The sequence below is a fragment of the Typopeltis vanoorti genome, chromosome 16 (assembly GCF_054136105.1).
Source record: "Typopeltis vanoorti isolate ZY-2024b chromosome 16, IOZ_Tvanoo_1.0, whole genome shotgun sequence".
Lineage (NCBI taxonomy): Eukaryota > Metazoa > Arthropoda > Arachnida > Uropygi > Thelyphonidae > Typopeltis > Typopeltis vanoorti.
Genome location: NC_143564.1, coordinates 73873973 through 73899747, shown reverse-complemented (window position 1 = coordinate 73899747; position 25775 = coordinate 73873973). Strand labels below are relative to the sequence as shown.

At 35.2% G+C, this 25775-nt stretch overlaps 1 protein-coding gene across 1 annotated transcript in view; it reads left to right on the top strand.

Moving 5' to 3' along the window:
• LOC150098132 (E3 ubiquitin-protein ligase arih1-like) overlaps window positions 1–25775 on the top strand; it is a 214068-nt gene that overhangs the window by 43403 nt on the left and 144890 nt on the right. The window contains exons 5-6 of the mRNA XM_090406578.1: window positions 8557–8649; window positions 10517–10572. Coding sequence (XP_090262704.1) covers window positions 8557–8649; window positions 10517–10572 — 149 coding nt within the window. The remainder of the gene's footprint in view (window positions 1–8556; window positions 8650–10516; window positions 10573–25775) is intronic.

Sequence of the window (25775 nt, the reverse complement as noted above, 5' to 3'; positions counted from 1 at the left end):
AAGGTCTATGAAGTAGAGATTCAGTACTTTCTCTGAATAGGCTTTCATATCTATATATAGATCTGTATAAAAAAGCTTTGTTTTTTGATTGATTCTGTGGTTTGCATTTTCAATTTCATGCTGTGCCATCCCAATTTGTGCTGCTTGATGAGCTGAGTGTGGTCTTCATGTTCAGAAGAAATACGTTTATAGACTGATCTTCCTTTTACCTATAGCAGGGGTGTTCAACCAGTCAATCTCTTGTGTATTCCTCCTTACTTACAAATTTAATTAAAACTGAAAACATAATATTTTATTTATCATTATTTTGTATTATTTTTAATTCGCTTTAAGTGTATTGCTACTGTTTATTTATTTTTCGTTAAAATTGTTAAATCAGTAATTTTCTTATAAGTCCGGGTAAATGAATTAATTTGGATTAGTGGAAGTCAAACAGCGAGCCGAGTGAATACGATTATAAGCAAAGTGTAAAAACTCGATTGTAGCTTAAATATTAAATATTCCAAAGCATATTACATCAATTTTTTACTTAGGTTAAGTCCCATGTGAATATCATAAAAAAAAAATAAACTTTGTTTGTCTCAGTATAGTTTGTATTAGATGTTTTTGTAAATAACTCTTTTGAAGCTAACTGTATATACTGCTTTAATAAGAATATAGAAAGGGGGACAGTAAATCCCGTCATGTTTTTATAGCCGGGTACGAAACTCTGATTGAAATCCATAGTTTCATGCTGAAAAAACTATTGCCTAGCCCAAGTGTAAATAATCACTTGGGTAGTACAACACCAGGGCAACTCCATGCAGAGGTGGAGCAAGCTCCGTCACTAACTTTAATATTCTCTCATAATGTAAAACCCATCTCCTAAAAGATGTATATATATATTGTTTTACATTATAAGAAGAGGTCACTACCCAGACCGGTTTCAACCTTTTTTGAGGTCTTATCAGTGAGTAGGTAGACCTGAAATATCAAGGTTTTAAGTGAACACGAACTTACATACCTCTACTATCGAATTGCCGAAGTGGTGTACTCCTATATTTATTGTTAATTACTAATATAATAAGCTGAAAGGCCATTTTACCAGCGAATATGTTAATAGAAAGAGGGACTGTAAATCCCTTTATGTTTTTATAGCCAGGTACGAAACTCGGATCGAAATCCATTGAAATCCATCGAGTTTCATGCTGAAAAAACTATCGGCAAGCCCAAGTGTAAATAATCACTTGGAAGTCCATCGAAATCGCTATGGATTTCAATGGATTTCGATCCGAGTTTCGTACCTGGCTATAAAAGCATAAAGGGATTTACTGTCCCCCTTTCTATTAACATATTCACCAGTAAAATGGCCTTTCGGCTTATTAAATTAGTAATTAATAAGAATATGTTAGAGTGTTAAAAACAAAGGCAATGTTTTTGTTACCGAAGCTGTACATGGCGGCATTAGAAAGATTCTTATTGAAACTTGTATGAGAAAGGCTTGCAGGCTCTAAGTGTAAACATCTCCTAAGTCAGTCACAAAGAGTTCAAACAACTTTCTGATGGCCGGCAACTTACAATCAAAAGAAAGCGGAGGAGAACAACAGGCATGCTGAACCTGAAACTTAAGATGAAAGACTCATACCGATTCTTTGGGGGTTGCCAAACTTCATGCGAGGTCTCAGAGGAGGCCTAATAAAAAGAAACTGAAGCAAGCGGAAGGGGGTCCCGGTTCCAGAATTACTGTCAGAGAGGAGGCCGCCCGGTCCAGAGTCACCGTCAGAGAGACTGCCCGGATCCATGTTGCTTGAGAGAGGAGTTTCCTGCTTCCAGAAAGGAGCTTCTCAGTTCGAGGCATCGCTAGAGAGAAACTACTTCTAGGCCGCAGACATGGTTTCAAATTGCCGGAGAAAAGTTTCCAGGCCAGGTTAATGTCAGATATTCACCAGTGTGTTGCATTTTCATTACAGTTTGATGAATCAAACGACTTCACTGATATTGCTCAGTTAATGGTATTTATTCGCATAGTATTTCAAGATTATTCAAGTAAAGAAGAACTTTTGAAAATTATACCATTATTGGGAAGGACAAGGGGAGAAGACATTTTTTCGGCATTTGATGAATTTGTGAAACAACACAAACTTCTGCTTTTTAAACTTGTGTCTATTACTACTGATGGTGCTCCTGCAATGATAGGTAATAAATCAGGCTTCATTTCATTATGTAAAAACTATGACAAATATCCAGATTTTTTGATGTACCACTGTATTATTCACCAACAAGTACCGTGTTGTAAACGATTAAACACAAAAAATGGTTTGGATATTACATTTAAAATTGTAAATTCTGTTCGAGGAAAAGCCCTGCAACAGCAGTTATTTAAATTTCAGGCAGATGATGATAGGGAACTTCTGTTGTACGATAATGTTCGCTGGCTCAGCAGAAGTCAATTTTTAGAAAGATTTCTTGTATTAATTAATGATATAAAAAATTTTCTTGATGAAAAAGGAGATATTTATCCACAATTGAGTGATAAAAGATGGTTGTTACACTTATCATTTTTATTTTAGTAGATTTCTGTACGAAATTAAGCAATTTAAATTTAGAGTTACATGGTAGAGATAAAAAATTTAATTGACATGTTAAGTTCAATAAAAACTTTCTAACAGTACTTACTTTTATTAAAGAAAAATATAAATGACTGTGAATTTAGACATCTCCCATATTTATTAAAATTTTTTGAACAAAATCAAGAAATGCTTCGCTATGATTTAAAAGAATTTATTCATGAAATAGAATTAGTTGAGGAAGAAATAAATTCATGATTTAAAGATTTTAATAAAACTGAAATGATTGTATCTTTTATCAATAATCCATTTCAAGAAAACTTGAACATCACAGAAATTTCAAATAAAATTAGTGGGCTGTTTCAAACCAAGCTGAAGTAGAACTTGAAATAATAAACATTCAGAATAGTTTACATTTAAAATCAATAAACAATGACGTCATTTGGAAGTATGCACATTAAAAATTCCCAATATTAACTGATATTGCGCGAAAAATTTTGTCGTGTTTCGGATTGACATACTTGTCAGAATCCACTTTTTCAAATATGACTGTCATAAAAAATCAATTAAGAAACTTGTGGGTTTGTAATCAATCTGTTGTTTTTTCTAACTTTGGTTTTCCAAAATAGAGAAATAAATATTTTATTCCAATATATTTGTTTGTTTTTTTTTGTTGTATTAAAATAATTAAAAGTGATAAATAAATTTTTAAATACACAAAGTATCAGATATTTTTAAATACACTAAGTATCAGATACATGAAGAGCCAAAAGCTTCTATTCGGTGACAGATGACTTGTTTAAGTTAAGGGATATTACATCCCATATCGTTTCTTAGCCGAATAAGAAACTCAAAGCGTTTCATGCCGAATATAATAGAAACTATATAAAGTTTGGCGATTCCAAGCGTAAGCAAATACCTGGATACTGCAGCAACTGACCCTTAAGGTAGTGCAAGCTGAGGCAACTCATGTCAAAGGTGGAGCAAGATCCGATCACTATTCTTGATATTTACCCATAATGTGAACTTAGCTCCTAGGAGCTGTATTATTGTTCTACATTATGAGAGAAAGTCACTACCCAGACCGGATTCAACCTTCATTGAGGTCTCATCAGTGAGTAGGTAGACCTAGTTAATATCAAGTTTGTAGCGAACAGAACTTACAACCCTTCTATGAGTATTGCCGAGAGGTGTCCTAATAGATTATTAGATACATGAAGAGCCAAAGGCTTCAATTTGGCGACATATGACTTGTTTAAGTTAAGGGATATTACATCCCATATCCTTTCTTAGCCGAATAAGAAACAAAGAGTTTCATGCCGAATATTATAGGTTGAAACCAGAGTGGGTAGTGACCTTCTCTCATAATGTAGAACAATAATACAGCTCCTAGGAGCTAAGTTCACATTATGGGTAAATATCAAGAATAGTGATCGGAGCTTGCTCTACCTTTGACATGAGTTGCCTCAGCTTGCACTACCTTAAGGGTCAGTTGCTGCAGTATCCAGGTATTTGCTTATGCTTGGAATCGCCGAACTTTATATAGTTTCTACTATATTTGGCATGAAACTCTTTGAGTTTCTTATTCGGCTAAGAAACGATATGGGATGTAATATCCCTTAACTTAAACAAAAACACAAATAAAGTTTTTGGTTGTGTCTTATTTTTTAGTTGGTTATTTTTAGTTGTTTTATTTGTGCGTAATCAGATATCAAGTTGGGAGAACTTGATCTATATAAGAGAGTAAATCGCCGAATAACTTATATATAAGAGAGTAAATCACCGAATAACTATAAAAAGTTATTCGGCGATTTACTCTCTTATATAGATCAAGTTCTCCCAACTTGATATCTGATTACGCACAAATAAAACAACTAAAAATAACCAACTAAAAAATAAGACACAACCAAAAACTTTATTTGTGTTTTTGTTTAGAAAACCACACGAGCTACTTTTATAGAAAAGTAGCTCGCGTGGTTAAAAAGGTTGAACATGACTGACCTATAGTATGACAGATTGAATGAACACAGGACTTGGTAACTTCATTGTTTAGAGCTTGTATTTTGGAGAGGGTAACAGATTATGAATTTGGTTAATAGTTTTAACTTAACAAATACGCAACTACTTGTACAAAGGGATACAGATTTGACACATATGCTGTACTGTTTTATTGTTCAAATTCCTTGCCATTGCTCTTCACTCTCACTGATGATGTTACAATACATAACTCAAAATAATAAAATAAATGTTATTTTTTACTGTGGCACACGTGTGAATGTTTAATTAATAACATTTATGCCTATGGTTTTCCCCCCAGAAAATTCTACTGAAAAGCAGTGAAGGTTTTTTTTAAGTCATTACAGAAGGCAAGTGACAGATAAAGGAAAAGGCAGTCCTTGTTGGACATCTGAACAGCACAGTAGAAAATGAATACAAGACAAATGCTTGAGAAATTATTATCATTATGGGCACCTCCATGGAGTCCAAAGACTCATTGCAGGAGACCCAATCTATCTACACAATTTCTCATACCTCTGCTTGAACCCATTAACAAAGTACTCACGACTGACTGGCAACCTATGTGACTCATTCACAACTCTCCAAGCAAAAAAAAAAAAAAAAAAAAAAAAAAAAATCTATTCCTCACGCCCCTACTTAACCACACCTTTATTCGACTTCCAGGAATGATCCCTTGTTCTGGTCCCTCTAGCCAAGTGCTAAAGCAACTTAATGTGTTTCTATCATGTCCTCTCTTTTTCTCCTATCAACCAGCTTCTTCAATCCATGCATCTTCATTCTATCCTCATAGGAAATATTCCATACGTCACTCACCATCTTGGTCACTCGCCTCAGGTTTGAGCACAGTAATCCAGATGTGGGCATATCTAGGCCTTATAAAGAATAACTTCCTCATCTCTACTTGTTAATGTGTTCTTAGCCAAGTAATCTTATGAGCTACCTTAATAATCTTAACAGTATGTCCTCTAAACTTTAACTCTCTATCTACCACCACCCCTAAATCTCTGGCTTTTTCTATTCCCAAAATGCATAATTTTACATTTCTCAACATTAAACTAACACCAGTAACTCTTGTCCATACTGACAGCCTATTTAAATCATCCTACAAACTCTCCACAATAACTTGATTAACTATTACTCTACCTAATTTCACATCATCAACTGAATATTTCCTAAATCATTTATGTACAAATTAAACAGCAACGGTCCCAGTACTGAACCTGCAGCACCACTGATCACCTGTTTTTGCCTCATTCTGTCCCTCTATATACCACTTTTTGATATCTGTCCAGCAGCCACCCTCTTATACACTTAACCGTCATATCTATCTCCTAATTTGTTCTGATTTGTGTAACAGAGTTCCATGTTGTATTCTGTCAGATGCCTTTGCAAAATTCAGCAAAATCATTGTGTAATCATTTCCTTTATCCAACTCAGCTGTTACTCTATTATAAAAAGTTAATAAATTACTAAGGCAGGCCCAACCCTTCACAAAGCCATGTTGACCCTCATACAGTATCATATTTTTATCCACACATTCTTGAATTCTCTTTTTTTTTACCAATTTTTCTTACTTTTTTACCAATTACTTTTACCACCACATCTGAGATACTGATTGGACTATGATTTGCTACTGCAGTTTTAGAATCTCCCTTATGCAAAGGAATTATTCTGCCCTCTTTCCACTCCCTTGGAACTCGACCAGAGCTGAAACTTAATTTAAAGAGCTTAGTCAAAAGCATTGCCAGTTCCCTTACACATTCTTGCAAAACCCTAGCCGATATCACATCTAATCCCACAGCTGTATTTACATTGAGATTCTGCAATGCCCTAAGCCCCTCCAATTCATCCACCTCTGTTTCCACATTAGTGTCTGTCACATAGGTTAAAGCAATAACCTAACTAGGATGATATACCCTTACAAATTGGTCACTCAGTAACTCAACTATTTTATCTACTTCTGTCTCCTCGTGACCATCATCGCTCATTAAGGTTAATCTTCCACAGTCATTCTTCCTCTTACTTGCCATGGAATGAAAGAACTTTTGGAATTTCCATTGGCCTGCTCAGCTAGATTCTTCTCATAATCTGATTTTGCCATGCTAATCACCTTTCTTGTACTGTTCATGAGTTTGCTAGTTACCTTTCTGTTTATACAGAGTGGTTCAAAATTCCACATACAACCTTTGAGGGAAGGTAGAGAACATCAAAATCAACCATATTCACATAGGAAAGCATGACCGGAAACGCCACCTGAATGAGGAAGAAAGCTTCAGTGAGGAGGCCCTGAAATTGGGGCTTCCTCATTCAAGCTTTCGTATGAAGAACATGCAGTGTTTTACGAATGCTGAGATGGTAGACATGCACATCGTTTACGGGTTAGCTGACAGTAGTGGATGAGCTGCTGTATGAATTTATCATGAAAGGTACCCGGACAAACATGTACTGCATCACCAAATGTTTGTGCATTTGCATCAGAATTTGTGTGACTATGGATCATTCAGGGATCGCAGGTATGATAGTGGGTGGCCACAATCGACGCCAAATCCCACCATAGAAGAGGAGGTGTTGCATGCGATGGATAATAATCCAGAGACAAGCACACGTGCTGTTTCCTATGCTATAGGAATTTCTCGATGATGTGGCATTTCCCTTATCTGCTTTGGTGATTACTATTTCTTTGTTGTTCTTCATTTCTTGTAGAGCTTTATATTCTTCCTTGGATATTTTGGTTTTTGGTGGTTTTGCTTTGGACAGAACACTGGCTATGTCCAGTCTGATATTGTGTGATACCTTGCTCTATATGCCAAACACGAAACTTTTTCAAATGCCACTATAGTCTTCTAAATAAACAGGCATTGGTCTCTCACTCCAGATGATGAAATTCATTTCTTATTTCAAAGACAAATGCTCATGGTAGGATTCAAACTAACAGCCTGTTAGTTGGAGAGTGCATATGACAACTAAACCAGTGAACTGAAATGAATTGAAGGCATGCTGTATTTCTTAAACTGAGGAATGGAAGCTGTTTTAGATTAAATGGGATTATTTGAGGTTATCTGAGGTTGAATTAAATAGTGTTAACTGTATGTTTAATTATGAGTAGTTAATTTCGAGTGGCAAAATTTTAACTGTTCCAGTAAATGGAACAGTTAAAATTTTGAAGTAATACCCATTTGAAACTTGGAGAATAATAATTAGCTTTATTCTCTAATAATAAACCATATTAATATTAATAATCCTTTCTGAATAATATTTTTGTATAATTCACTTTTTCATTTTATACTCTCATGCAGTGTTTCGATAAACCTCCATCTTACTGCATGAATATGCAAAATAGTTGTTAAGGTAGGTGATGATAAATGATAATATATATAGACAAGAAATTATGAAAATAATATACTGTATATATATATGTAATACAAAGTAAAGAAAGGAACCATTTGGAAATATGTAGACAGTTGTGCATCCTTTAATTTGATAATACAGCTTGATTAATGCTCAGCCTGTTCTTTTCATGAGCAAGGAAAACAAAAAAAAAATTAAAATCATTTTAATTTTTTTCTTGCTTATGAAGATAGAAAAATCAAAAAGGAATAGCTAACTTATTTTAATTATTTTCTGTAATGATTAAAAAAAATATATTTTCTTGCTTACAAAAAAAGAAGCCAATCACCAATAAAGTTAATTCTTGAATTAAAGATTTCAGTGTGACTTAGTGTTGTTGTTAGCTTTATTCCTGAAATATTTGCATTGATGTGGATGCCAGTAGGAATGGCTTTACTGTATAAAAAAAAAATACCTATTATTCCACTTAGCCATGGGAAAATTAACAAAGTGTAATAAACAATTTAGCAGCAGTATTGGTATTTTGAAAGAGTTAAACACTCTCATTTTAATTACAAATTACATTTGTGATTTTTATGGCCTTACAAGCATGTATATATGCATTCTTACTGAAATTACTTTCTTTGATTATGCATTCTGCCAGGAAATGACCGGACTTGCATGTGGCCACCGCTTTTGTTCAGATTGTTGGTCACAGTATCTTACAACCAAAATAATGGATGAAGGAGAAGCACAGGTAATTAGTTTTTTTTTATCCTACTGTATTTTTAATTTTCTTGTAGTGGGAAAATAGTTTGCATTTTGGTAAAATATAGCAAGGCTTATTATGTGGTTATTTTTTCTTTATAAACATCATTCCGGCATTTCTAGCAAGAAACTCTCAGCTGTTAAAATCTATTCAGCAAACAGCATGTTAATTTTTTTTCTCCTCTTCTCTAATAGTTAAACAACATTGGTGCATTTTAAGACATGTGGATTCATTCTCTTGTGATCTTCAATTTTACTAAAACACTTCTTGCAAATTCAAGAAAGTTAAGGTTATATTTGTGAATATGTCTGAAGGTATAATGTGATGTGATGGTATTATAAAGATTCATGATATTATCTCATGCATCTCAGAAGTTGTTTGCTTTCTCTTTGACTTCAGTCTTTACCTGAAGTTGATTTTAGTATAATGATACACAGCTAAGTTTTCTTCAATAATGACAATTATGATTAGGATGCTCAGTAATATGTTGCTTGTATACAGGATGGTTTTGTATTTAATCAAGTATAAGACTTTATAACCTACTAGGGCCCCTCCCCCGTGTTCCAGACTGGTAGGCCGGTTCTCCTTGAATTTTGAATTACGATGACTCGAATTTTGAAGACTTGACACTCAGGGTAGCCCCTGAGTTTCAAAACATTTCGAATAACTTGACAAAAACGTTACATTAAAACGTTACAGCCTACATCCGTTTCAAGCTGATGTTACATCTGTTTCCAATTTCAGCTTATCATTTTATAGTATTGAGTAGATATTAACCACATTTTAAGAAAAGCACCATTAAACTTGATGTCAAAATAGGGGAATAGTTCAAAATAAAAGTTCCATCCTCTTAAATAAATCCATTACAACCCTTTCAAGCCTCTTTACCTCAACTAGCCATGATTTTTTATTATGTATATTTTATGATGATATTCATTAAAATTGTAATGTTATTGACATTCCATTGAAATAACATGGATACAAAGTGTAAGATGGTTGATGTATTTCATCCACATGGACATTTGTGTGGTTAATCCCAATTAAATGACTTTATCAAATTTGATATTAAAATCAGCAGTAAAAGTATTAAATTGTTGTCATTAAAAATATTAATAAAAGGAATAACTTCAAGAATATTTAGGTGTCAGTCATTTAAGCAGAATGGATGATGATTAACAAACATTTGAAGTAAAAATAGCATTGAGAAAGCAAAGAGGTAAACATCTGCGAAAGATTTAAGGTGCAGATCATCTCGTGGATCAAAACAATGAGATGAGATTCTGGAACATTGATTTGCTTTTTCTGGGAAGAGATAGAAAAGTAAGAACAAACTGATGAAATTAAAAAAAAAAAGGAATAGAATAGGTTGAAAGATGATTCATTGTTAGTCTCTATGAAGTATTCATTACACTAATGTTGTTTGTGATATTTTATCATAAATAACATTTAGTTGTCGAAATTATGGTGAAATATCAACAGTTGCCATTATAAAATGAATACAAGTGTAATCCAAAATTAAATTTCTTTTCTGTTTTTTTGACTGAATAGAAGAGTTGAAGAACTTCAGACATAAGCAAAGCTTAAAAACAACTTAAGGCATTTTTTGCCAAACCCATTAATGCTAAATTTAGAAAAAGCTAATATGTGAATAAAATAAAAAAATAAAACTTTACGTTTTACTCATTGCATGCTTACTATAATATCGATATTTAATATAACAGAGCTCAGATTCAAAAAAAGTGATAATGTCATTAAGGTGTTATAATCTTTGTTGCAGAAGCATTATCATGCATAAGTATTTTTAAGTCATTTGTTTTAGCTACAAAACTCAATCCCTTGTTTATTATTTTATTAGACCATTTCCTGTGCTGCCCATGGCTGTGAGATTCTTGTTGATGACCAAAGTGTCATGTGAGCATTTTTTATTAAACTTTTTTTCATTATATTTGACAAAATATTGAATACTTTTTATATCTGATTTTTAGATAATTATAGACTGTGCCAAATTCCTCTTAATGTTTTATTTATTATTTCATTTTTTGATATAACATCATGACAAAATGAAGGAGCAGATTCAAGACAGTTGGTCATTAATTACTAATACATAACACCTTAAATTTATCTAGTTTTTTTGTAGCAGTTGACAGAACACTTATCTCAAGGGAAAGCATATTATTTTCACAAAGGGACTTGAACCTCTTCGACAGGCAAAAGATAATAAAATTACTAATTGGGTCCTGATTATCCTTGGAGTGGTGTTTCCCAAGCTTTCAATACCCATGCACCCCTTTTAAAATTTTAGTGTGCAACATATCCCCTTGCAGGCAAGGCAGTTCGGAAGAAGTTGTAATAATATTTCATTCAAACACGACTAATTATAAGTGTATTTACTTCTTAACATTTGTATTATAATAAATTACAAGTATTAATTATTAAAATGCATTTTTAGTTAAATGAATCCAATATACTTGAAGTAGAAACAAAATATAAAATTGAAATTTTTAACAATAAAATAGTTTAATGAGACGAATGAAACTGTTCCTGTTAGGAAGAAGTTATTTGGTGAAATCTGGTTCAATATTTTTCAGTTTTTATCTATAGATGAGGCTCTAGATTTAGAAGATGATTTCACTTTTTTGTTTTAAGGTTCATAAGCACAGAAAATTCAGTGGATGCATGCATACACATGGTCAAACAGTCGCTGAGGACCTTTACAGTTTAAGATAGAAATGATTCAAAATTCAGTGGAGAGTTCTGGCTGCTATTCAAATTTAAACTTTTAATGCTAACAATTCATATGGTTGAGATGCAATCGTGCCATCAATTAGGCATGACCATAATGGAGGTCAGTCAATATATGCCAAGAGATGTATTTTTAAAAATTCCTTTAGGATTTTAGTTATTGAAAAATAAATTATAGAATAGACCATCACTTTTTATGGAGAGCCCATCCACAAAAAGTTGGTTAACCTATAGTACTTGGATGGGTGATAAGCAACTTATTTACATTTGATTTGAAAAGCTATGGGCTGTATTCTTTGGGAAACACACTTGGTGGAAGACTGTTCCAGAGGGCAACAGTGGAAGGGATAAACAAAGAAGAGGAGAAATTTGTTTGTTGGATCTGGAGTTGAACTGCAAGAAGATACTAGTTAGCTGCTGCACACATTTGGATAGATTTGCAAGAGGGTGAGAGAATTGTTGATGCTAATTCTGCTGAATAGTGGCCATAGAATGTTTATAGAACATGCAGGCTGCAAAGACTGCATGCCTGTGCGAAAGTGAGTGGAATGTATTAGTGAGAAAAGTGGTCATCAATCAATCAATCTAACTGCTCCTTTCTGAATAGAATCCAATATTTTCAAGGAGTTCTTAGGGGCATGCTAATGTCTCCTAAGCGCTCCCAAATATCAGAGCAGTATTCAGTGGTCAGGCAGATCAGTGATTTACATAGGGTTAGATTTTTGGTAAGAGCTGTTCGGAGCTGAAGTAATGCCTCAAGCAAAAGAGAAATCCTAATTTTTTGGATGCAGAGGAGGCAATAGTTGTGATATGCTTGTGCCAAGAGAGATTTGAGGTTCGAGTTATTCCAAGAATATGAATCTCATCTTGAATAGAGATTTGAGTATTGTCAAGGGTGAAACTGGAAGAACGGTTCTTTTTTGTGGGAAAGAATGTGCTGTGTTTTGCTGGCATTGAAGTTCATAATGTTATCCAAATCCATTGATGAATGCTCTGAAGATCGGAATTTAAGGTTGTGCTTTACAGAGTTTGTCAAAAAAAAAAAGGAGGGGAGTAATGTGCTGGTGCTGTCATCAGCAAACCAAAGTTTGCTGATGACAGCAAATCCAGTACATAAAGTGTATTGGATTGGCAGTCAGCTGGAGTAGATTGTTAATGTATAGAAGGAAGAGAATGGGCAAGAAAACAGAGCCTTGTGGGACCCCAGCATTAGTTGCATAAATAGAAGATAAGGAGCATCCAGTATCACTCGAAATGAACATCCAGCCAGAAAGCTGGCTAACCAATTCCATAGGTCATGGGGCAGAGAATGATGAGAGTTTTCCTAATAGGCCTTTGTGCCAAACTCAGTCAAAAGCCTTGGAGATATCAAGAGCAACCACTTGAGACTCGATTATTTATTAGATGAGTCTTCAAGGTAGTGTAGCAGTTGGCTATTGATAGTTCTTGCCATTACTTTAGAAGGAATTGAGGTGAGAGAAATTGGACAGTAGTTTGAAGGTAAGGATTTGTCACCCTTCTTAGGAATAGGTTCTATGTAGGCTAGTTTCTAAACTGCAGGATAGATACCGGCAGAATAAGTAAGTGTAAATAAGAGGCATAAAGTGGGAGTCATCTCTGGGACATAGACAATTAGAATGGTGGGGGGGATGCATTCAGGGCTAAATTTTTTGGTATCCAGTTTTGAGCAAAATTTTTCTGATCTCTTTCTGGCAAAAGATCAAATGTGACATTGAGTGTTAGATGTTTAGAATGGTTGGGAACATGATCTTGCATAGTTGATCATGGTAATGATCAGCTATGCAAGAGTTGGAGGAGAAGTAGTAGGAGGTTGGCTTTTTCTGTAGGTGAAGATGATGCACTAGTACCATCTGGGTGTAATAGTGATGGGAGTAGTGTTGGACATAAGTTATGGCCAGTAGTTTTTTCTTTTGCATCCTTTTGGCAGGATGCAAGTTTCCTGCTCTTAGCTTTCTCAAAATCAGTTTCCAATGTTGTGATAATTTTCTTACATCTATTCCGAGCTTGGTTTAAGCTGTATAGGAAGATGGAGTTTTGGATGCAAGTCTTGTGGTATGCCTGACTCTTCTTTTGTGTAGCCTTGTCACATCTGTGGGAGAACCAAGGCTTAGATAGGGGACAAGAATTTAGGGTGGAGCAGGGAATAAAGGTTTCCATGCCAGTGAATATTACTTTGGTGATTCTTACTGCACATAAGTTGGGGTCAGGTGACTGGAAACAGTAATCTGATCAAGGAAATGAGGAGTAGAAGTTGCGAAGATCATCCCACTTAGCTTTCTGGTAATGCCATGCAATTTGTGGATGTGAGTGTTTTGTTGCTCCATGGGGAAAGAGATCTGTGCCACATTTCTGGTCTGAGCTGCCTATAGGGCAGACAACATTTACAGCATTCTTGGGCAGGTCACTGGTGAGGAAGAGGTCCACATGTTTGGGATTGTCTGGTATTCTGGTGAGCATGTGGTCAATTTGTATGAGATCATTTGTGATTGCAAAAGTCTTGTCCTCTCTACCTGCTTGATCTGTGCAGTCGGAAGTGGCAGCCAACTAGTGTTGTAGACATTGAGTCCTTGAGGAAGATGACTTCACTATTTGGAGAGTTGGGTTGGAGAAAATTAACATTTAAGGAAAGGTGATTGAAGAGTTCAAGATGGTTGTTGGCATTAGGAGAGCAGGAGAGACAGCATACGAAGATAGAATGGGGCAGGGTGATTTTCAGCCAAAGGAGGTCAAAATTGGGAGATGCCAGGTTGAATACTCTCTGGCATGGTATATCAGAGCGAACATATGCGCAGCCCCCCCCCACCTCTGAGGTAAAAGGAGCTAAAGAGTGTGTAGTTGGGAAAGCAGAGATGGGTAGTATTTGAGGTAGTTGAGATTTGAGTTTGTCAGGAATAGGAAATGAAGTTTTGCAGGTTTAAGGTGGAAGTGATCCTTATTAAGGTTAGAAGTGAGGCTGCATATATTTGTGAAATGGATCTGGAAGGTTCTATGAGGTTTGTTTTGGCCACATAGGTCCCACACATTTCATATGCAGTATTTGGGATCAGGGTTTCACACGGTTTGTTTACAGAGTTTGATTTTCTCATTAGTTTCCCTTCTTCTTTGTCTATGGCTTCTTTGACATTTTTCTTTCAATTTTAATTGCCATCTTTTTCATGCTATGCATAGGTCAGATCTGGCCACTCTCGTACACATATGATACAGGGCTGGTGCCTTCTGATATTTTGTTCATGGCTGATATGAATGTTGATTAGCTAAACAGGGTATTACAGGTCAGTTTTATTAAGCATGGACTCCATGTAATCGTGGGCCTGAAACGGTGACACCTGACAATTTTCTTGGGATCAGAATTGCATCATTTAGCATTGTTGGTTTCCAAATGGAAGTTTAGGGTGATGCTGTTGTGCTTCTTATTTTCTGTTTTGATCATGTTTTGAACTGATGAAGCAATGGGATCATGAAGCTTGCTGGTCTTGTCTGCGGTAAAGCATGTTAGCTTCAAGAAAGTGATTGTGGATTGCTTCGAGCTTTTTTTTGATTGTGTCAATTTCTGGGAGAAGGTTTCATCAAGCATAATAAGGTGCTGTTATAGGCTATCCATACACTTGCTGAGGTTTAGGAATTTAATGGTGGTGAGGCAAATAAAAATGGTGTTGCTGAGGGTGCTTTTGAGCACTGGTTCTTTGAGCTCTTCCATATTGGCACAATTGGCATGAGTCCACTGGCAACAAAAATTGCAAAGTAAACTATTTTTCTTTTCTGTAATGTCTAGTTTGCAGCTTCAGCATTTTAAAGCTTCAAGGGTTCTATCTGCAGTAGTGAGACTCTTAGTGCTTTGTCATCACTCTGTTTTGTTGCTGCCATCTTTGCTTCATGCTGCAGGCATGGTTGCATGTTGGCTACTAATGCTTGCTATGGCTAATGTTATTGTACCAGAAAAATTTTTTTTGAAATGCATAGAATACTTAAGGTTTAATGACCTTCAGTCCCTCAACCATTGCTATACTTTCTTTTGGGACAGAGGATAAAGTGAAATCACTTTTGAAGTATTATAATAACAGAGCACAGTTTCCAAGTAACACAATCTGAAATGCCACCTATGATATGAATCTGACTTATCTGACAATGCCATGATAAAAAAAAAAAAAAGTAATAATTTTTTAAAAAGTGCACCATATCCACCTTAAAGACTTTCATGTATCCCCTAGGGACATGCCTACTACATTTTGGGGAACACTTCTTTAGAGGATAACACATATATAGTTGAGTTAATAAGAACTAATTGAAAACTTATAATGTAGTGCATAATTATGTGTTCAAGTTTAAAGAATCAATCTTAAATAAGATATAGCCTTGTGGAAATGGTGTTTGCTTCCATAGCTCTAGAGAATGACCAGAAGAATGACATTCTAAATTCGATTCTAGTCACCAACTAGAAGAATGTTTTTTAGCCGTTGATTTAGCCCTTTCTAATCAAACTTTGGTATGGACAAATAGGGATTGTCCCTTCTGGAAACTTAGATTTTAGCTCATCATCTCAAGAAAATTAAATATAACTCACTTTTTCAGACAATAACACATGGTTAGGATTAGAGACCATGAGATGTCAGTATTTGTCTGCCTTAATCTCCTTCCTAGATACTTTAAAATCATTAATTGTCTTCATTGAAGACTATTAATGAAAAGAAAAGAAAAAGAGTTTACTTTGCAATTTTTGTTGCCAGTGGATGCATGTTAATTGTGCCAAGATGGAAGAACCAGTGCTCAAACTCTTAAGCACCCTCAACCAGCTATCAGTGAAGGCCAAGGTTGGGGATTGACTGGCTACTAGTCTTCCAAAAAATTAAGTTAATTAAGGCTAAAATGGCCCCTCATCCACTCCCTTTGGAGAGTGGGTGAGGGCATTTCAAAAGGACTGCTATACAACATGAAGATCATGACTGATTAATGAATAATTTAGTATTGTTATTTAACATTGTTAAATATAATATGTATATACAGGTAACCTTCATATGACATGGTTCCTATGAAAACGCATGTAGTACAAAACTGCATTATACAGGACTAAGAACCAGTACAGAAAGGGGAGTAAAATTCTAAAGGTTAACAAAAATACACTATTTTATTTTTATAACTATAGAAAACTTAATTTCATTAAGTTTCTGATAGTTATAAAAAATAAAATTTTATTTATTAATATCATCAATACAGAAATACTGTTTTTTCCATTTTCTGAATTATCAGCATTCAAGGACAAGCTGTTATACTTGCAGAAATAGAAGATCTGTGGCAATAGCAGTTTCTAATTTTCTGTTTATTTTTCTTTATGGTCCAGATTGTTGCTTCATTTAAATTTACTTTCATTAGGCATAAAATAGAGCTAGAATTTAATTAACAACAAAAAATTATTCCAGTATGGTTTTTAAGAATAAAGTTTAGTAATACATCATCATCATCAAATTCCTGCCATGTACCCTCAAGGAGTGTACAGGATATGATAGTACTACATGAAAAAAATTACATCATTATTAATTTCCTATCTACAATTTTCCTCCAAATCAGTCTGTTACTTGTGAAGAACTCCAACATTATCAGATCTTATATTTCTATCGTCTAAGGCACTTTGTACCGTATCAATCCACCTACATCTTGGTATTTTCTGGGTCGTTTTGCTAGCAACCTGGCAGAGAACACTTGTTTTGCTAATCTTTCCTCGCCCATTCTGTTTAAGTGACCATACCACCTGAGATTAGCTCTGCTAATGCATTCCTGGATGCTAACAATGTCAAGTTCTTTCCTAATATCCTCATTTTTAATATGATATTACCATTGATGCCATCTATTCACACCTATAATCTTTCTCAGGACTCTCACATCTGTGGTCTCTAGTCTTTGGTCAAGTGTTTTACTTCTGACCCAGCTCTCAGATCCATAAGTTAAAACTGGTTTGAACACTGTCTTGTATACAGCTAATTTAGTGTTACGACTAATTTCTCTCTTATTCCATATGAATTTATTCAGTTGACTTCCTATCATACGAGCTTTGCTGATTCTGTTGTCTATTTCTATATTTAATTTACCATCTTCACTAAAAATCGTGCCTAAGTAGCTGAAATGTTTTACTTGTTCCACAGGTTCTCCATTCACAACACAGTTGACATTTTCAAAGATTCTGCCTATTTTCATTGTCTTTGTCTTTTTATTGCTGACCTATATACCATATCTATTACAACAGCTATTCAATTTAGTCAGAGAATCTTCCAGACTTGTAGCGGATTTATTTAGAAGTATAACATCATCTGCATAAAGCAAAGAGCTGACATTAACATCTCCAATTTTGATATCATGTTTAATACCACTTTCCTTCATAATGTGATCCATATAGATAATGAATAACAGAGGGGATAATGTACATCCTTGTCTCGCACCAGATTTAACATTAAACCATCTTCCTGTACTTCCTTCAATTCTAACTGTTGACTTACAACTCAAATAAAGACTAAGTATTGCTTGATATAATGCCTCATTGACACCATATAACTGCAGCGTATTGAATAGCTTCTCTCTTGGCACCTTGTCATATGCCTTTTCAAAATCGACAAAACTTAAATATAGATCTTTGTTATATTCCCATGCTTTCTCGACTATTTGTCGCAAAGTGAAGATCTGATCCTGACAGCCTCCATTTGGCCTGAATCCAGCTTGTTCTTCACCAAGCTTTTCTTCCACAATTCTTCTCAACCGTTTCTCAAGTATACTTGCATAGATCTTGCCAGGAACACTCAGTAGGGAAATATCTCTATAATTCTCACGTGCAGTTTTATTTCCCTTTTTATATATGGGTACTATGAGAGCTCTACTCCAATCATCGGGAATTCGTCCCTCTGTCCCGGCTTTCTGAACTATGCAGTGCAGCCACTGTAAGACTCTTATACCACCATACTTCAGCATTTCTGGTCGAATATCATCTACTCCTGCTGCCTTTCCACATTTAAAGCCTTTGATGGCTTTTTCTACTTCACGTATGGATATATATTCCTGACTGCATGCCTGGTCAGTGTTTTTTACCACTGTGCTGTCATTGCTGCTTGTTTCATTTAGCAGTTTTTCAAAGTAATTACTCCATACTTCAAGGATATCTTTTTCTCCCATTTTCATGTCACCTTTATCATCTCTAACTCCTGTTACAGCACTCTTTCCTCCATTCCTAAGCTTCTTTAACAACCTCCAGAATATTTTGCCACCTTCTTAAGAAATAAGAAAATATTTATTTTCTATATTCTTGCCAAAGTCCTCCCATGACTTTTGTTTAGCTAGTTTTACACAGTGTTTAGCATTCTTGCATTTGTCTCTATATTCTCTAAGAGCACAAGCTGACTTATTTGACAGAAACTTTTGATATGCTTTCTTCTTTTCCTTCACTGCCTCTTTAACTTCCTGTGTCCACCAGGCAGTTCTGATTTTTTTATCCTTACAGACAACCTCACCACATGCCTCTCTGGCAGAATCAATCAATTTGCCACTGAATCTTCAAGGTTTGATTCCTGTTCTCAAACTCTTTTCATTTTTTCTTCAATAATCTATGTGTATTTTAGTCTTCAGTTCACATCTGAGAGCTGCTCAACTTTTATTTGCTTTAAAACTTTCTTACTTTTCAATATGAAATTCAATTTTATTGCTCAAGACTAAATAGTGATCACTTCCAATTTCAAATCCTCTGTACACTCTGGTGTCCTGCACCAGGGAGAAAACATCACTATCAACAATAACATAGTCAGTGAGACTTTTCTTATTCTTTGCCTCTTCTCTCCATGTTAATTTGTGCACATTTTTATGTTGGAACATGGTGTTAGTAATAACCAGTCCATGTCCTGAGCAGAAATCCAACAGATATTTGCCATTATTATTAGCTTTGCTCTTTTCTCCAAATTTTCCCAAAATATTTTTGTATGTCTCACAGTCATTTCCTACTCTGCTATTTAGATCCCCAACAAGGACCAACTTTTCATTTTTCATTGTGTCAGTTGCTTTTTCTAAAGCATCAAAAAATTCCTCCACTTCTACCTTAGTAGAACCTTCTGTGGGACCATAGGCAAAAATAAGTCTCATTGTCCAGTTCCCCATTGTCATATTTGCCCACATTACTCTACTTGAGACTGATTGCCATTCAAGAAGATTAGCCTCGTATTTTGTGTTGAATACTATGACTACTCCTTCTTTTCCTTGATTGTCATTGCCTGAATATAACATTTTGTATTTATTGCTCAGAAAGATCTCACCAGTTTTGGACTTTTTTGTTTCAGTCACCCCTATTATGTCAATCTGGTACTTATCTAATTCCTCAGCTAGCTCCATTTCTTTGCCATTCAGGCTTCTTACGTTGATAGTACCGATCTTTAACTCTGGTGATGTTGAGTTGGGGTTTGTTTTCTGATTTGTTCCAGTAGCTGACTTTTCGCTGTTTGCCCTGGTTCCCTGGCGAAAACAACGGGGGCCTTGTTTAACCGGGCGATGTCCCAGCCAGCATGAAATTTTGTCGTGTTGTACCATCATTTTTTATTTTGGTTTAACCAATAAGAATACAATTTGGTTGGCTAAATCCCAAATTGCCAGCCCATCCTCGTTTGTTCAGTATTCAAGTAGATACCCAACAGGGTGCACCACGAGAAGGTGAGGATTGGGCATTAGGTCAGAAGCTCTGGTCGGTTTTCTGCATTCCTTTAAAGGCTATGTGGAGGTCTCCTCTCAGTTATACAGCTTTGACCCTTAAGCACACCTGGAAAAATTTATGAACAGTCAAATAAAAACCATAATAACTTTACGATAACCTTAAATGTCACAAACTGCATGCTTCAAAATCATAATTTTTAATGGCTGCAAACATGCACAAGTTCAATAGCACAGAACCTAACATTTCCCTTTTTTTTGCATAACAGCTAGCAAGTGAATAGCAGAGATTCACAGAAAAGAATGGAAATATTGAAAAATTGTATTTAATATAATAGCAAGGAGTTTCCTTGCTTAAAAAATACCATGTCATGCGAGGTTTGCCATAATTCGATAACTGTGATAGAGTGAAACTGTGTTGTAGGGGATACCCTTTTATATGAAAGTGGCCTGTATATATGAGGAGCCATCATAATTCAATTCAGGTTTGAAGACCCTTTTTATAAAGTCTTTTCAACAACTGAAGGTGAGTTAGCCTGTCTCATATGATAGTGGAAAGGTGTTTCTTCCTGGAAGCTCAGGTTTTTCATCCAACAAGATGGACAAGAGAATACCTGTGGTCTATAAAGCCAGGTTACTTGCCTAGACAGAACATTAAACTTAACACATGGGTGCGGGAGAGAAGATCAGATGTATATACATTTTTGTCTGATTGGCCAAGTGAATAACACTTCCACTTTTCAGCTACTTGGTCATTGGTTCCACTGCATGCACCACCTGTCCATTTTTAAGGGATAGATGAAATTTATTACCCATTGTGAGACTGCTATCTTTTTTATTGAAGGTCTAATGAGCAGGATGATAAGCAAAGCTATACAATCAAATTTACCCAAGCTCTCAAGATCAGTTCTATTTAAGTGACATTCCCATTGGATTCCATAAATTAAGGTATAAAGGGAAAAATTGCTATAACTTGGGGGGGGGGGCATATGAAAGTCAGATACATTATGTAAAAAGTTACGCCGAGTCTAGTTATTGTATACAAATCAGTGGCACCGTCAGCAGCATATGCAACTTAGTCACAGTAAAAGCAAGCATTTTGGAATGGTTTGTTTATTTTGTGTGTGGAGTGAGAAAAGAGAAAAATCATGATAACGAAAAAAATATGTCAGGTACATTATGTAAAAAGTTACACTGAGTCTGGTTATTGTATACAAATGAGTGTCACTGTCTGCAACATATGCAAATGAGCAACACTATAAAGGCAGGCATTTTGGAGTATTTTTTTATTTTATATCTGGAGTGAGAACAAGACATTTCACTCTAGCAGAATTCTTGGATATGGCTGCAAGATATATATTGTTTAACAGATGAATTCAGATGGCAAACCATTCTAAGACTAGAGGCCAGCTAAAGTCAGGCAAAGACAGCCAGATGATTGCATGTGAATCATTGTGTGGTTCAGTTTTTTGGAACAATTCCAGCAGTCAAAAACAGCATCCTGGAGATAGAGTGGAGGAAGGCTACAACTGCACTGGGTGACCAATGACTGATTATATGCTTGCCGAAACAGGAGTGCTTCCCAGAATCGGCTATGATCTGACTTTGTGTCAGCTACAGAAATATTGGTATCAGCTTCCACTGTATGCAGAAGTCATCATAAAGGTGATCTGTATGCTAAGGTGACTGATGGTCTTCATTTTCCTATCTCCATACCACAGGAGAGCACATTTGAAATGGGCCAGACTCAATGCCAACTGGACCCAAGAACAATGACAGTCAGTATTGTTTACAAATGAATCCCAGTTTGTCTGACAAAGCATACTTAGTATGCTCTGATCTAGATAGAACCAGAGACATGTTATTGTCGTTCTAATATAAATGAAAGGAACACTTTCATAAATCATTGAGAAACAAATTTTCTTAAACTATTGTTTTAAAATGTTCCATAAGAATACCTAATGTCATTGTAATATCATTGTTATAAATAACTATAACATCTCATTAAGATGTTATAGTTATCATAACATTTTTATTTTATTATAACATTTTTATTATAACATTATTATATTAAATATTATTATAGACAAAAAAAGTTCATTCTACCTAATTTTTTCACAACTACAATGATCAGATCGAAATCAAAACTGACAAATTTTAGTATAGATCTTAACTACAGTATGGCACAAAAAACAAAACAGTACAGTTGACCCTTGAAGTATGTGGGTTTGAACTGTGTGGATCCACTTACACACATTATATACATATATATTTAAATAAATATATTTATAAATAAATATATATGAATGCATAAAATACATGTGAATGCTAGTCTATTTTATCATTTATTACCATAAAGTATACACAAATCTATTATAAAAAGTTAAAATTTATCAAAATTTACACACAAAAACACTTACAGACCAAACATGGCTATTCCCAGTTGAGAGAAATGTACACAAATGTAAAGATATAGTATTAAATCATAACTGCATAAAATTAACTGTTATTAATTAGTTAAGTAGTTAAATTAATTAATTAGCATAAAATAAAAATTTTATCAAAATTCATTCATTAGTGTATGGGCTATGCTACTGCAAAGCAATCATATCAATTGCACTAGGCTACCGTAAAGCAGTTGTATTGCTGTTTCTTCATTATCAATGCATGAATCATTATACTTGTAAATAAATATGAATAATTTCTTTTTCACATTATCTTTTCATTTTTGATGTCTAGTGCTAGTGATACATATAACATCTAGTGTTTTGTATTTATTGAGACAGTATTAATGTAGGTACTGACAGACATATGATTCATCTTGTAAACAGACGATGTAAACTTACAGTATTGATAAATACAGTATAGTACTGTAAATGTATTTTCACTTCCTTATGATTTTCTTTAATAACATTTTCTTTTCTCTACCTTACTTTATTGTAAGAATATAGTATATATACATACATACATGGCATACAAAATATGTATTAATTGACTGTTTGTGTTATCAATAAGGCTTCCCCGGTCAACAGTCGGCTATTACTAGTTAAGTTTTTGATTAAGTTTAAGATTTTCGAAGAATGGGGGGGGTGCCTCTAACTGTCCGCATTGTTCAAGGGTCAACTGTACTGAATAACTGAATGTCAATGTCATTACTGTTTTGTACCATACCATATAAAGTTTCATTAAATTTCATCCAGGTAGAGTGGAATTATATCATTCCAAAATATCTGTACCAAAATTTTCTAATAAAAGTGATCCTGTTGTAATCTTTTCCAGATTGTGTTAAACACACATGAAATACACAAAGTGCACATACTGACTGAAAGGAATATCCCTCAAAAAAAATTAAATAAATAAAAATTTACATTCACATATCTACAACACATATAAAGAGAATATCATGCTAAGGTTCAGTTACATCACCAGTTAATCCATTAAAAACTGCAATTATTTTTTATAAATACACTTCGCTTCACATGTCTTATGATTCATTTTTCGATGAACTGTTCATTCAGTGATTTGTATTCCTTTCTTTTAGTGTTACTTTACGCTCTATATATGTCTTTCCACACTACGCTCGTCCCCCGAGAATTTACGGGCTACTGAAAATTCACAAAGCAAACACACCACTAAGGCCTATAGTCGAAGGAATTGATAGCCAACTTATCACTTAGCCAAAAAATTAGCGGCAACACTCAAGGAGTTGGTAGGTCATTCCCCCCACCCCCATGTCAAAAACACACAACACTTCATAGACATCATCAAAGACATTGCATTAGAAAAAAATGATATATTAGTCAGTTTTGACATCTCTGCCCTCTTTACAAATGTCTCAATCAATGACACAATCCTTCTTTTACAGAAAAAATTTCTTCCAGATATCATGGCGCTCTTAGCGCATGTATTACGTTCTGGTTATTTTGTATGGCAAAACGCTTTCTATCTACAAAAAGAAGGCACAGCCATGGGCTTGCCATTATCCCCCCACCCCATTGCTAACTTTTATATGGAACATTTTGAACAACTTGCTTTAGGTTCCTCCCCTTTAAAACCCAAAGTCTGGCTTAGATACGTTGATGATGTTTTCGCGATCTGGTCTCATGGCCACCAGACACTAGATACATTCCTTAGCCACCTAAACAAGCAACACAAACGTATACAGTTCACAATTGAGATTGAAAAACAGAACACACTGCCTTTTCTAGATACACTTGTCACACGTCTCCCCTCGGGCAATCTTTCCTACAGTGTTTACCGGAAACCGACACATACTGGCCAATATATACACATAAACTCCTACCACCACCCAACACAAAAACTAGGTGTCATCAATACCAAAACAGGGCTCTGAAGATCTGCTCCTGTTCACTGGAAGACAAATTTAAAGCGATCAGCAATACTTTTCAAAATAATGCATACAGCCAAAACACTATTAACAAAATTCTCCACAAGACCTCAATAAAAAACAAAGACAAACCAGATTATAATAAAACTATAACCATTCTCTACATTAAAGGGACATCAGACAAAATAAACAGAGTACTGCAAAAATACAACCTCATGCAAAATTAAAAAGCTTACTCAACTCATTCAAAGACCCACTCCTTCTGCTGGTCCACTCTGGAGTATACCATATTTACTGCACTTGCAACATAACATACATAGGAGAAACAGGACGCACCATTCTGATCAGACATAAAGAACATAAACGGCACATCAAATATATTAATTATGGTGAAGCTTGCCTTTCTGATCATGCCCTGAACACCTTATATAGAATTGACTGGAAAAGCACTAGTTGTCTACATCACACCAAAACATGGTATGAACGCAAATTTAAGGAAGCCTGTGAGATCATTATCAACCACCCCAATCTAAACAATAATGCCTAAAAATCCCATACATTATTATTATTTCAGGCAACTCCAAGGAGTCGACAGACTCATCAAGGGAAGCTCTAACATCATGTCAAGAACAACTATTCGACATTCACACAGTATTTATCATACCTCGCCTTGAACTCATTCACAGTCATAGCACCAACAACAGACTCTGGCAGCTTATTCCACTCATTCACCACTCTCCAAGTAAAAAACCTAGCTCTAACACCCTTGCTAACCACATTTTTGCCCAGCTTCCATGTATGGCCCCTAGTCTTCCCACCACCAGTCCTATTCTCAAAAATATCTTCTGAATTAATCTTATAGAAACCCTTCAGTGATTTGAATGTCTCAATCATATCACCCCTTTTCTGCCTATCAACCAATTTTTGCAACCCACAAATCTTCAACCTGTTCTCATAAGTTCATTCCATAGACCTTCTCATCTTGGTCACTTGTCTCTGGATCCTCTCCACCTTCTCCCCATCAAGAAGAAACCCTGGCGCCAATTTCTGGGCACAGTAGTCTAGAGGTGGGGTCTTATCAAGGCTCGATACAGAAGAACAATAACTTGTTTGTCTCTGCTTGCTAAAGTATTTTTCAACAACCAAGTGATTTGATGAGTTGATTTAGCCACTTTTGCGATGTGCTCCCTATCCACCAACACTCCCAAATCCCTGGCCTCATCAATCTCCTGGAGTACGGTTCCACCAATGTGATATACTGCTGCTAATCTTTTTACCCCAAAATGCATAACCTTACACTTTGCCACATTAAATCGACATCCATTTTCCTTAGCCC